At 38.9% G+C, this 13,831-nt stretch overlaps 1 protein-coding gene and 1 long non-coding RNA gene across 4 annotated transcripts in view; one reads left to right on the forward strand and one right to left on the reverse strand.

Annotated features, from left to right (window-relative positions):
* The first annotated feature begins 1,627 nt into the window (after positions 1–1,627).
* LOC128878374 (fez family zinc finger protein 2-like) overlaps positions 1,628–13,831 on the forward strand; it is a 46,511-nt gene continuing 34,307 nt past the window's right edge. The window contains exons 1-3 of one of the 3 annotated variants that reach the window (XM_054126516.1): positions 6,105–7,098; positions 7,187–7,353; positions 13,481–13,579. In XM_054126516.1, coding sequence (XP_053982491.1) covers positions 7,236–7,353; positions 13,481–13,579 — 217 coding nt within the window. In that variant the 5' untranslated portion in view covers positions 6,105–7,098; positions 7,187–7,235. Of the gene's footprint in view, positions 7,099–7,186; positions 7,354–13,480; positions 13,580–13,831 lie in introns of all 3 variants that reach the window. The other 2 variants (XM_054126515.1, XM_054126517.1) reach the window with 2 other exon arrangements.
* LOC128878376 (uncharacterized) lies at positions 7,380–9,805 on the reverse strand. Its single transcript, XR_008457395.1, has 3 exons — positions 9,662–9,805; positions 8,869–9,363; positions 7,380–8,396 (listed from the first exon to the last, which is right to left on the reverse strand). It is a non-coding gene; the product is annotated as an uncharacterized LOC128878376 (long non-coding RNA).

Raw genomic sequence — 13,831 nt, forward strand, 5'->3', positions numbered from 1 at the left:
ATGACGCACGTACTCGTCATTGAGATTTTTATATATGTCTACAATAATTTTATAAAACACCATTAATTATTCAATTTCTTTTCATAAATATTATAGCAGATGTTTCACGAATTAAAGCAATACCTTTAAACTTTGTGTTTTATTTCGTGATTATAAATAGTGGAATCACATATACATACGTTAAAACGATGAGGTACAAGTTCAACGTTTGGGCTTTGCTTCAGAATGCAATCAATGATGGTGATTAATTCTGTTTCGATGAGGAGATATCCCGTACTATTTGTGTATAATATGGAATATGGAATTGGTCTATGCAACAGTCGCATGAATTTCTTGATAGTAATTGGTTTTCTGTGTCTAAATAATGAACATTTTATTTCTAATATTTTTAAAAATATTCGAAAAACGGAGGATGAGCTATTTTTAAAAGAAGTGTGAAGCTGCTTTATCATTTAACCCTTTGACTGCAAAGGGTGTATATATATACGTCCTCGAGAAATGGGGTAAGAAAAATGTTTATATTCGTTAAATCAATTTAAAAAAAAATATCAGCTTATAGGGGATGATCAGACGAAACTTTTTTATATTTACAGTTTATTCATAGAATGCTTAGCTTCGAAAATAAAAATTGAAAAGTCAGATGTTCGTTGCAAAAATTGAATTGGGAGAAAAAGGTGTTCTACGTTTTGAATTTTTATCTCTGAAACTAAACATCCTATGAATAAACTGTAAATATAAGAAATTCCCGTCTTATCATTCCCTATAAGCTGATATTTTTGTTAAATTCACACCTCTACGCCGCTTAGAATGTCCAGCAAAAATCGTCCTGCGGTTAAAGGGTTAATAAAAAAAGTTGAGATGACCGCATGTTAAAAAATGCAAATCATAAAGCAAAACAGTAATTTGCGAGTTTCCTCAAAATTTCATTGAAAATATAAGTTACTTAAAAACTTATAGCAATTTAAACGCTCCAAACGCTCCAACGCCAATATGTTAACGAAAGTTGAATAAGATTACTATCTTGTAGTGTCTATTAGTATCTTGGTAGTACTGTGAGACAAGAATATTACATAGCTCCCTTGTTCGCAAAGAAAACCTAGATTTTCAATTCTAGACTACATTACACCTTTGAATATAAAACGTCAGGGAGGTGTTTGCCATTGAACTTTGTGGAGGTGGCGCAAGAATGGCATTCAATGTGGAAAATTCTACAGCAATGATAATCCGTGCCGAGTCAATTATTTCTTAATGGAAAAAGAATGACAAATAACTGTCTTGTAAGGAAGAATTATTGTTCTAGAATTGTTGAAATATTTGATTCAAATGTAACTTTTATTTATAAGGGACAACTTATATTAACGCGGCAACAAGTAACACTACGTCGAGGTAAAATAAATGACAAATAAATGACTTTCTATAAAGTATTCATTACTATATATATTAAATGTAAGCTTAAAACCTTAAACATACTACATTTAATAACAAATTAGCCAGTAGTGACAAGGATAACTACATTATTTTCCAATAATTTCTTGTGTTTTTTCGAAGTTGAAATTTTTAATCCCGATCTCCCTTGCTCAAGGAAAACCTAAATTTGATTCCTAGACCAGATTGCCCCTTAAAAATAAAATGCCGTGGAAGTGTTTGCCATTGAACTTGAAATCGCGCGGTGGTAGAGCAAGAAAACCATTCTAAGTGGAAAATTCTACAGCAACGATAATCTGTACCAAGAATGCAATGAATCGCCACCGTCGTAATCGTTTAAGCTGCGAGTGATCATCGCGTCGACGACTATCGCTCGAATCGATGTCATCACAGGTCCGGGCCGATTTTCGACGAAAATCTCGCGGTTAGGTTGCGCAATTATCGCTACAAACAGCGTCGCGAATAAAGACCGATGTCACGAACTGCGCAACTCGCTCAAAGTCCTTTTCCTAAGAAAATCGATGCATTCTTTGAATGTTCGAAATCCTCGAATCATCGATAATCTTGCTTTGCGTCTTCTTTTCTTTCGTTGAAGGAATACCCGCCGAAAAAGAAAAGAAACGCGACGAATTAATGCAGCGTGATCGATGCAACGGCACAGACGCAGCTTGGCGCAATGTGCCCTCGCTCATACCTCGATGCACTTAAGCACCGATGATATACGACTCGTATAAAAATTCTATGCCGCTACGCGAACGTTCCGGACAAAAACAATAACTGAAATTTATGGAGCTGTTTTCCTTATCGGTCATGAAATCCCGGTTGCAGTTTCATTGGAATTTGTAGATTATCTGGTAGATAAAACGTTCGAAAGATTGTAGGAATGCACAATGCTTGGATTTAATGATTACTGAGAAATCAAATCGCAATTTCGTTGGACGTCCTTGAAGATTCATACGTATTTGTCGAATGCCCTTAGTCAGCTTTTTTGGCGATCTTATTTAATACAATTGAGGGGTGTGCATCAATAAGGAGGCAGTTCCATTTTTTAAAATTCTTGGGAAATTAAAACAAAACATTTTAAAATTCAGATTTTTGAAATTTTCTTTCTTTTTATTTTTCATATCATAGCACAGGTAGCTATGCTAATCATGAAATTATGTCGTTCTGGATTCCATCCTTTCTTTTCTGAGTGGTGGAGGGAGGATTAATGTTTGGACCTGCCCCGTTGTCGAGGCAAGAGAACAAAATTTTCTTTCAAACACATGTTTACTTGATTCTTAAAACAATTGGCAATACAAAAAAAACTATGCAGGATACAAAAAATCGTAAAATTAGTGCAAAATTCATTCGTCTTCCTGCTCTATCTCCGTCAAATCGACATCATCAGTTTCCTAATGACCGGAGCTGTTTCCTCATTGCGTCTCGAAGAAAAGGAATTTTTTAAAACCGTGATTATATTCTAATCTCAAAACCATAAAAAATGGAGCTGCCTCCTTATTGCAGCACACCCCTCAATGCTTCAATTCTGGGGAGACATGTGATCACAGCTTTATTTTTAGTAAAATTGAATCATAGATTTTCAATGTCCATCGTTTATAGTTAATACTCTTCAGTATACGTAATCGTTCGTCCCTTTGTACGATCCCTTTCCGCTATTCTAATCGCCCAAACAACCACCCCAACAAATTCCCTGCGACCTGCGGCGTTCGTCTTCTGTTGGAGCTATCTGTTGCAAAGGGTTTCGCGTAAATGCTCGGTGTACTCCTAACGTACCGGAACGGAGCGCAGAGTCGGCCATCTACATTTATTTCCTCGTATAGGAGCGGCGGGCACAAATATCAATCAGTGGAGTCAAGAGTGGAATCAGGGTGGCCGAGTGGTTCCACATAATGCTGCAACCGGAGGTGAGAGAGCGTTGCACACCCCGTGTCTCGTGTCCATTCGCTGGTGGCTGTGCAGTTACGACACGCGGACGGGGCCACGCTACCCTCCTGCACCCACACCTACCCCCTGGAAAACGAATAAACACGTCCGTCGGCTACGTGCATTCCACTCGTGCACGGAACCGAGCCAGTACACTCTGCGACAAAATTGTAAATCCCCATATTATTTTTACTTCACAGAATTAGTAAACCTAAAAGTGTTTAGCGTTAAAAAAGTACCCTGTATATAACGAGGATTAGCTACTTTAAAAAAAAAGTGAAATATAGTTTCGTTGCTCTATTGATGTATACCTAGAAGAATACTTATTCGTTAGATTTTTAAGAGTTTATAATAGTATAGATTGAGTGGAAATGCTGACGTTTTGCTTTATACATATTTTAGGATTTCCTTAAAAGTTCAAATATTAAGAATTAATAAATGTTTACACTAAATATACAGAATGGGATAAAATGAGGATAAATACAGTAAAACTTCGATTACTGAACGAATCTAAAAATCAATTCGGGCGTAAAGGGGTTGAACATCAAGTATCCAGTTATTGGTAGTATACATCATTGTAATTGTTACAGGATGACAAATGATTTAGACATTATTAGAACTCTATCTTTGGACTCTTAATCTGTAAGTGTCCTAAATGAAGGGATGAAAGTTAGAGCGAAATTAGCGATCTTTCTCCTTATTCCGAAAAATCTTTTCGCTTAGTGAATTACACACAAAAGTCAAGAGTTTTCATCTTTTAACTCCCCTCTTCCCTTCACCTCAAAGGTTACTTCTGCCCTATCATTTTCTTACATCTGTTTTTCATATGAATAGGTAAGATTCTTGGAAAAAAATGTAAGGCCTCCCTTTTTATCTCAAAGGATCAGAGATAAGGAAAACGAACAAAAGATACTCAACTTTTTATACATCGTCAGATGAATTAAAAATGAAGTCATAAAATAAAATCATGTTTCTAGTTCAATTAGAATCATGCCTGATCTGTTTAACAATTCACTTAAATTGTCAGTAATGAATTAGTAATACACAAGGAGATGAAGACAAAGAGGGTCGTTGGAAAACAGGAGAGACAACGTTTGATGTTAATCTTCTATTGCCACCCATTATCTATATTTTTGATCTGTGATTTAATCTTATTATCAATTGTGGTCTTAAAGTAATAGTATGGCTTACGATCTGTTTGCAACAACTATTTTGCAATTTCCCGCACGTGGACAGATATCGATAAATATATCGATTCATCACTAGTTTTATTGATCTTTGCAGTTGATCCGACCTTAAACAAAATAATTAAAAAAGAACTCAGGCGTCAAAATTTTACTTTCTCACTCTAACCTACACATATTTTTAGTGTTGCTAGATGATAAGATAAAACAATAAATTAATAATGTATAGAGTTTTGTTCCGAGTCGAAATAACATCAATTATGGTGCACTGAGGTATATAATTAAATATATTGATGATATAAAAAAAAAAATAATATACATGTCGAATTGAGTAACCTCTTCGTTTTCGAAGTCGGTTAATAAAATGATCTTTAAGAATGTATAAATATCTCAGTGACGCGTATCTACGTCATCCAAAGCGAAGGTGTCTCAAGTAGAATTTAACTCATCTCTGCTAGGAAAGGACCAACTTCCGTCCAGGATTAGAGAAAACAATCCGTGTACGCCGCGACAGTTTCAAGAAATACCGAAAATCCAGGGGGTGTTCTATCATTTTGTCGCGGAGTGTATGCGTCGGTGGTCGGGTAGCGTGCGGCAGAGGCAGCGTCAGCTCCGGGGAGTCGAGCGTTGGACTGTGTGGCTGTCGCGGTATCCAAAGCGTGGCTCGGTGTGCGGCATCGGTGCCCATGGAGAGTGGTTTCGTGGGGGTGGAGTAGGGACGAAGGAGGCGTGCCATGGAGGCGGAGACTCCATCGAAAATCCCAGCGTGCATCCAGCGTCTGTGTGGGTGTTCCTGCTCGGCGGTTTGTCTCTCCTCTCTCTTTCTCGCTCTCCACTGGAACGCTCGGGGCTCGTGTGCGTTCTCTCCCCTCTCTTTCTCTCAGTCTAACTCGCGACTTTCGGCCGTCATCGCATGGGAGTTCCTCCGCTATCAGACACCGTTAACAGCAGTCGGCGTCGAGGCATCCGCTATAACGTCTCTTACATCCCCGGGTGACGGTGCCTCGACCGTTCCTGACCTGTTCGGCCGATGGGCCGCCCGGAAATCAGTGTCCACGACACCCGGAAGCCAATTTCACGCGCTGCGAGGACCTCTTTATCAGCGAACACTCTGCGAGCTCGTGTCTCCGACGTCGATCGAATCGAGAGTATCAGCGCTAGGACTCGCGAATCCTTCGGTGATTCGAACCAGTTGCCTCAGAGATTTATGCTCGACGGATTGGACTGAGTGACGGGTCGGTCTTCATGGCAAGGAACGAGGATCTTCGTCGCGGAATCCCGAAGAGGAAGTGTCAGTGACAATTGGACTTCAGATAGACGTGTATTATTGTTTCGTTGCTGTAAAAAAAAAAAAAAAAAAAAAAAAAAAATATATATATATACGTGGAATGGTTTACTGACACTGCGGTGGTGTAGCTTGTCGCGCAGGGAGCGAATGTCGTGTACAGTGGGGGGAGGATTGTCTTGAAGCAAAGTGATCGAACTGTCCCGAGCACGATGATGGAAGTGCAGCAGCAACACTCGCCGGTCGGGGTGGGTCCGTTGGACTTTTCGCGAAGAGGTGTCGCCGAGGCGTCCGCTTTTCGCGTTGTCAAACCGAAGCAGACCGCGTCTTCGTTGGTGCATCAGCAGGCGTTGTCGCCGGAAGCGAATAACAACGAGCATCTCCAGGAGAGCCAGCAGATTCCCGTCGAGGCTGAAGGTAAGAATTCCGATCAATCGCAAATCTTGCCCGATGAAAGTAATCCATTGGTTTCGAATGGTTGCGTCATCGTTCGAAGCTGTCAAACTCGAGTCACGCTCAGACATGGCCAAGAATCTTATCAGAATGCCTTATACAACGGTGTATCGGTTTGAACAGTTACCTACCGAGGTAAGCTGTTATACTTTTAGCGCGAAATACAATTCGGTTGGAATTTTTATCATGGAAATGAAAATAGAAATCGTTGCATTCAGATGAAAGTTTAGCCCAAGTCTAGCTAGACATCAAACTCCAGTGTTCCAAAACACGTCGGCACAAACGACCACAGGATCACAGGGCGCAGACTGCAATCAATTCTAAACGCAAATCCAAATTAGACCGTTGTAATCATCGATCGAGGGTAGCTCTTCCAAAATTAATGAGAAAAATGTATCCACCATGCTCGACAATCAAACCCAGCGCGTTTGGGCCGCAGAATTACATTTCCCTCGACCGCATCGAACCCGTGCTCGGCTCTCCGATCGTTTCTGCATCCCTTGCGTCACCCCATGACATTCATCCCGTTGTCGCCTGTCATCATGCTATCTATTACCTGCCTATTATCCCTGCACCGTGCCTGCACCGTTCACGCCCTCGAATTCGCGTCCGATACCTGAGTTCTCCGCGTGTCCACACGCGTGTGCGTCCACGCCTGTCAGTTTCCTCCGCTCTGTGCACCAATCGGTCCTCGAACACGAGCCACCATTGGCTCTGCGTGGCGAGCGCGTCAATCTTCGCACGCACACGTTACAACGAACGTCTGTGCGCGTGTTTCCGTGCGTGCAGGTGCGTAAAGGGCGCGCAACAACGGTCGTTCAACAGGTGAGAGGGGATGAGCAGCATTAGATGGCTGCCTATACCAATACTGCTAATCGGGCTAATAGCTAACGCAATAATATCAACCCACCAGTGTGTCGACCTGAATCGGCCTAAGCGGTTTAAGCGGTAATTGCCAGGTGATGAGCAGGAGAGGGTTCCTTGGGGCGGTGTATTTAGTGTCTTGTTTTGAGGCTTGGCTACCAAGGGGTGGATACGGGGCGATGAAGGTCGAGACGCTTCGATTCGACGATTCTCGAGGTAATTTTGCTGACATCCTTCTGGAATGAATTCATTTTATCAGGGATATTTCTTCGTAATAATAGATCGTATTGGAATTGTGTAGATTGATAGGCATGTCATTGTATTTGATCGTGCCGTGGCTAAGGATCTTTGAGCGAGGTGTGCTGATATTGATGATTTAAATATTGGGTATTCGGAGTACTTGTCATGATATGCGAATAAGCGTTAATAAGCATGGGTGTGAAAGTCACAGTTTTCGAGTATTCAGGAAAAATTTAACAAGGGTATTTTATACTTGAATCTACATATAGAAATAGAAAGTAAGAAGGTAAGGATAATGAAAGAAACAATATATAATTACAGATACAAAGTTACCTGTCCTAGATTTTTGTAATGAATAATAGATATTATTAATGTTAAGTTTATATTTTGATATAGATGTATCACAGTAATCAAAGCTAGAAATGAGAACAATCAAAAATTAGTACAAACTAGCCCTCCACAAATACTATAAGTAAATATTATTTTCTGTGATAAAAAAGGATACAAAAATCCTATGTACACTTCTCAAAATATCTGAACACGAACTACTTGAATATGTACACATATCAGTGAAAAATATTTCCAGACTTGTGTTTAAATGTTCAGAAGCTACTTTGTGCTCTTATTGTAGTTAAATCAAATTATTCTTCATAACTCGGTGACTAGATTCCTAAATTTGTGTTCACTAACACTATTTAGCTATTTTTCAAGACTACTATATACACTGAAAGTTTTGATCACCAATCATTGCTCACCCTGTATCTGCCTTAATATCATTGTATTTTGCTTAAAGTATCTATTGCAAAATCTCTATCGTCCAGTTTAACAATACAGAAAGTATTAAACGAGTATTTAGTTATTTTCTAGTCAGATTCTAATCTACATTTTCAATTTTAATGTACGTCGATGGGTCGATTCCTCTTAGTCGGCTAGAGCCATCTTCTTGTCGCTCGAGAAAAAACTAGGCAATGGGAGATAAAATTGTTTTCGTCCTTCATAACTCAAATGAGTTTTCGTTCCTGAAAAATGTGTATAACAAGATGTTAATAAACAATGAAAATCGAGATTATGATTATGATTAAGATGTGAATTTTAAAATCAACCTTGTAACAGTATACGTCTCTTGGTATGAGATTGTAATTATTAACCAGATATACAGAGTGCTTCATGAACATACTAATGCTTTAAAATCACAGCGAGGCACGGTGATAAAATGATGAAATCATACTTCGAAAATATAGATATATGGTTGACTTCGGAACAGCGATGGGTTACACGTTATCAATTATTATTGAATAGCCAGTAATAATGATTAATCTTTAATCCGACACGATTAGCTTTAGAAGATTACGAATTAGTTATTTATGGTTGCAGACCAGCAATGTAGCTTTTAGTTTCACAATTGCGAGTGATGACTATAATAGGACTTGCAAAGTAATCACTGCTCAACTATGCTTCAGAGTTACAAAGAATTACAGAGAATTAAGATACCTTGTAAGATGCTGGATGAATGTTTTTCGAAAGAGCCCTTGCCAAAATCGAAATGTCAAAACCTTATCATTGTTTCTGTAACATTTAATTTGCACTCCAGTTTAGCTAAAATTATCTACTTTTGAAATTTACCGATCACTAGTGATATAAAAATTCTACTATCTTAACTTATCGATGGTGAACTTTTTCATAGATTTTCTGCTTCGCAATTCGTTATTGCCATGCAAATATTGAATTCTTGAAATGTATATATATATCAATTCTGATTGCTCCTTGATAAATAAACATACGATTGTTCAAAGATGGTAGCCATTTCTTCTTTATCTATACGTAGTAAAAATGATTGCAGAGATTGAAATATCACAAATATTGTTTCTCATTAGTTTATTACAGCAACTCCTTTTGTTTCCACAAAAATTATAAATGTAGCCTTTCATTTCGAAGTAGTGCTATATCACTACTTTATTGGAACGACTATGAATCTTCTTCGAGTATCTACAAATAAATAACAGTTATAATAAAAAAAATAGCAATGTAACACAGACATTGTCAATGAACACATTCTTGGATAAAGGGCCGATACATCATTTTTGAACAAGGTTTCCTAAAAATAGTATTCAACTGTCACCCGCAAATAAAGAAGAGTGTCCCTAAACAACCATCATCGATTTATCGTTTTAAATTAATTTTTACCCACGGATGTATTCTCTGGTTAGACTTATCAGCCGATTTTGTGTATCATCGGCGTCGGTGTAAATTTTTAAAGCAAATGTTAACGAAGATTCACACTCACAGATTCAAGAATCAGCTACCTATACACGTAAACAGGTTCTCCTCGCGTTGCCTCGCAGGTGGCCCCCTTGGCAAATTGTCGACGATTTTCCTCTGGAAATCACGCTATAGGATTTACCGTTTATAGATTTACGACCGAACGATAGCTGCGAAAGAGACACACAGGATAAGCGTCGCGCGGACAAACGGCGATATCGTCGATGCTCAACGACAACAAACACGCATTACCTGCAATGTGTACACACGACCGGTATCGATGTTGTATACCTAACCGCGCGGTCATCTTATCTCGACCGCGTACTGTGCTCGCTTTATAGGAAAATATGATTTATTTCTGATAATCCTGCGTGAATGAGATAACCTTTGCGGCGTGGCGCGCTAATCTCCCTCCGCTATCTCAGATTATCCCAGCCGGTCCTATATTGCCCGGATTACCGATTTCATTTTCAAAGCTTGCCGATTCCTGGAAACAGCAGCCTTAGAATTCGATCGCGATAAGGCTTGCATCGATGCGCTGCAGATGATTCAAGAAATTATCTTCGTCGTTTCGTTATCGTCCGCTGGCGTGAAAGTTCCTTGGGAATCGGTGGAAGTTCAGGTTGATTCACACTCAGATTCATTGCCATCGATACGCGAGATTTCGGACGCGAGAGCGAAGGTTAAATTTCCCGCGCGCTAAAAGTGCTGTTGTAGAAGCGGAAGAGAAGCAATGGCGGAAGCTCATGAATGAAGAAAGGGGGGCAACGTTACTGCAGGATTTTCTCGGTATCATTATCGAATTCATGGATGTTTTCACGATTGAGCGGGAGGAAACCTTACTTACGATATTCCTGATCAGGAGGATCTTGTAACAGATCAGAATAAGATTAAAATAATCGTGGAAAAGATTTACACCGAATGGCAGAACAGATGAACTGTAGATGCATATGGAAGAAACACCTTTAATTTAATGGAAATTCTAAACTGGAAACGTCCAATTGATACAGGAGATGTGTATGATCTACTATTTAGAAAATACTCTAAAGAAATGTGGAAACTGAGACATATTCACACAGCGATGACATTGGCTGGTGGGAACAACGAACCCTGAGGAATTTGAACACGAATGGAAAAGAAATAATTGAAAAATGGAAGAAAAAAGAAGAAGAAGAGGAATATAAACTAACGAATAAAGGTCGATTCAGACTATACAACACTGACCGTCACGTTCCGGCAACGACACGACAAAACATTAAAACACGCGTTTTAATGGAACTAATCACACTATTCCCGTTGACGGAACGTTCAAGTCGGTGTCTGTTAAGTGTGAATAGTCTGAATCGACCTTAAAAGAGAGTTCATTATTAAAAATCGTAGAGGATCTGCCTCCTCGTGGCAGGGACGGTAACGTTAACTAATCCAACGGCCAAATGACCCAAATGGAATCATGCAACGAAGAGAAAAAGAGTAATAAATTTAAGAACATAAATTTCCCTGTTCTGAAAGACAGAAAACAATTTTACCAGTTTATAGAAGTAAGCAGCAATGGGCTGAAACTCAAGATGTAGAAGAATGTGAGAAAGAAATTAAAAAAAAAAAAAACGAGTGGAAGGGAATGAACAATATTGTAGTCTCATACGGGTTCTTGAGTTACCGAAATTCGATTATATAAGAACTATGATCCTGTCATTATAGCCTGCTAATCTTTTTTTTTAAATACATTTGTGGTAAAGGGTCTGTGTTACGTTTAACCGCTTCATAGGGGCTGAGCGTGATATAAATCGGTGTAAGGAACCATGACGAACCGAGAAGGGGAAAAATTTCGAATGTCTTAATAAAATTAATAATTATCCAAAATGATAATTTCTATTTGTGGGTAATACTTTTATTCTTCTTGGGCGTGGTTGTTAAAGGAAAAACAGATTTAACGGTTTCACGTAGTTTATTTGTATCGTTGTTGACGGGTTGACTCGGAGAACATTACTGCTATACCATGTTCGGCATACCGTAGACACACGAGTGTCGCGAGCAAAAAACGTAGGAGCCCGTGTCGTCGCGCTCTCGCACTTTCAACGCGCAAATCAAATTATTACCGAGTACATATTCTTGTGAAGTACTACTTTAACTAAACATAATAAAGCTATAATAAGAATTCCTGAAACCGAGTTTCTTATTTTAGTTACACTTAAGTCTGTGAGATTAGACTGAAAAAGACGACCAGAAAATTATCGTCCTGGGTTAATCATTTTCTGCGTATGTAAAAATCAAGTGAGACCGACCTGCGGGATCTAAGCACTTCGATGAAACAATTAACTAACTAAATCGTCTCCTGCGAGGAAAAGTTCGTTTCGTATCGACGGCGGCCCAGGTCGACGAGCACTTTGATTCGCTGCCATCGGTACGCGAGATTGCAGTCACGGGCGCGAAGTTCGAATTCTCCGCGCGCTACCGATGCCGATCAAAGAGGCTGAGGAGAACAAATGGCGGGCGTTCACGGATAGGAATGCAGGCAGAAAGAGAGCGAAGTAATGGCCGGGGCAGGGTTGATAAATAGCGAAGGGTCGCCCTTCTTTCTAATAAAGACGCTCTTGTCGAGGGGTTGATCTCTCCTACGGACCGGGAATACCAAATTTGTCAGGGCGTGAGACGTCGGTTCTGCGTTAGCGGCGACGCGGACAATGATGCATGAACGATTCGGAAATATGCTCGAGATCTTTCCTCGGTTTCCTCCTTCCATATTTACGTCGGGATTTCACGTTAGATTGAACCAGAGGCGGGGGACTTGCGGCCTTCTCGAGTGTTTCGCGCAGCCATTTTTTAGCCATTGTTAGAGAAATTTCATGGGTAATATAGAGTACAGTAGAGACTTCCGTATCCGTACTCCTATTATCCGAATTCCCTAATATACGGACGTCTATTATCCACATGTTCTGCTATCCGCACAACGTGCTTTCTCATGTCGAAACATTCGAGTCATTTGAATAAAATAATTTTTAGAAAAAGAATTTAACCGACTTCGAAAAACATTAAAATTGCACTAAAAGGTATGAAATAATTTCTAGTTGATTTATATGAATACTCACCAGCTCTAGATATAATTGCTTAAAAGTATGAGAAAATACAGTGAAAGGTATGAAATAATTTCTATTTAAACTGCATTATTAACTGACTACGAAAAAGTTATTTAACATAATTTAATATAAAGGAAATAGAAATTATTTCATACTTTTTAGTGCAGTTTTAATATTATTTTGAAGTCGGTTATATTTTTTTTCCAAAAATTATTTTATTTCTCACCAGCTTTTGATGAATTTGGTTAAATTATTACATACAATGCAACCTTTTCGAAGCCGGTTAAAAAGGACTTCTATTTGTCTCCCTATTAGTTCGGATACGGGAGCCTCTACTGTATATAAATCACATTTATTTCTCTTTGTCTCATTCAATTTAATCGATTTTACTTATTGCTTTAGCTATTGGATTGTTCAAAAAGTTCGTGCCAATTTTTTTAAAAAAATTCAAAGGCACATTTGAATTTTAATATATATTTATTGAATTACATAGTTACCATTTTGTTCCACAACCTTTCCACCTTTTAAAGGATGTATACATGTTATTTGTTTTCAACCATTCTGATATATTCAAACGAGTCTTTTTGAATAGTACTTAATTCGACCCACTTTATGGCACGTGCTCAGAGCAATATGGTTGTTACATGAAATTCAAAATTTGTTCATGGGAAATCTCTGAAGTGTTACGTGGCCTTCAATTACCAAATGGTTCTCCATTCTTAAAATAAATCGAGATTGCAGATTATTTTATGGCAATCTTTTGCTTTCAGGTGGCTGTAACGTGCGTTTGATGTTCCCCAGATTGTGGGCCCCCTTTGGAAACGCTACAGAGGTCACGAACTTACCACCCTTGCACAAGAGTCATTCAGGTTCGTGAAGGGATTTGTACTAAGGTCGAAGTTAACAAATATTAGTCTGCTTTTTTTTCGTCCAGTGCACTACTGGAAATGAGGAATTACTTCGTTTAATGATACTGTCCGCTATAATTTATTGATTCTGTGTATATATTTTCCTTGCCTTATTGCACCAATTGTTCTATATTCTTTATACACTTTTTGCTCATAAATATTTGCAGTTTACTCGTTTGCCTTCGCCACTCATTCTCAGATCCGTCTTTGATG

Source organism: Hylaeus volcanicus, chromosome 6 (assembly GCF_026283585.1).
Source record: "Hylaeus volcanicus isolate JK05 chromosome 6, UHH_iyHylVolc1.0_haploid, whole genome shotgun sequence".
NCBI lineage: Eukaryota > Metazoa > Arthropoda > Insecta > Hymenoptera > Colletidae > Hylaeus > Hylaeus volcanicus.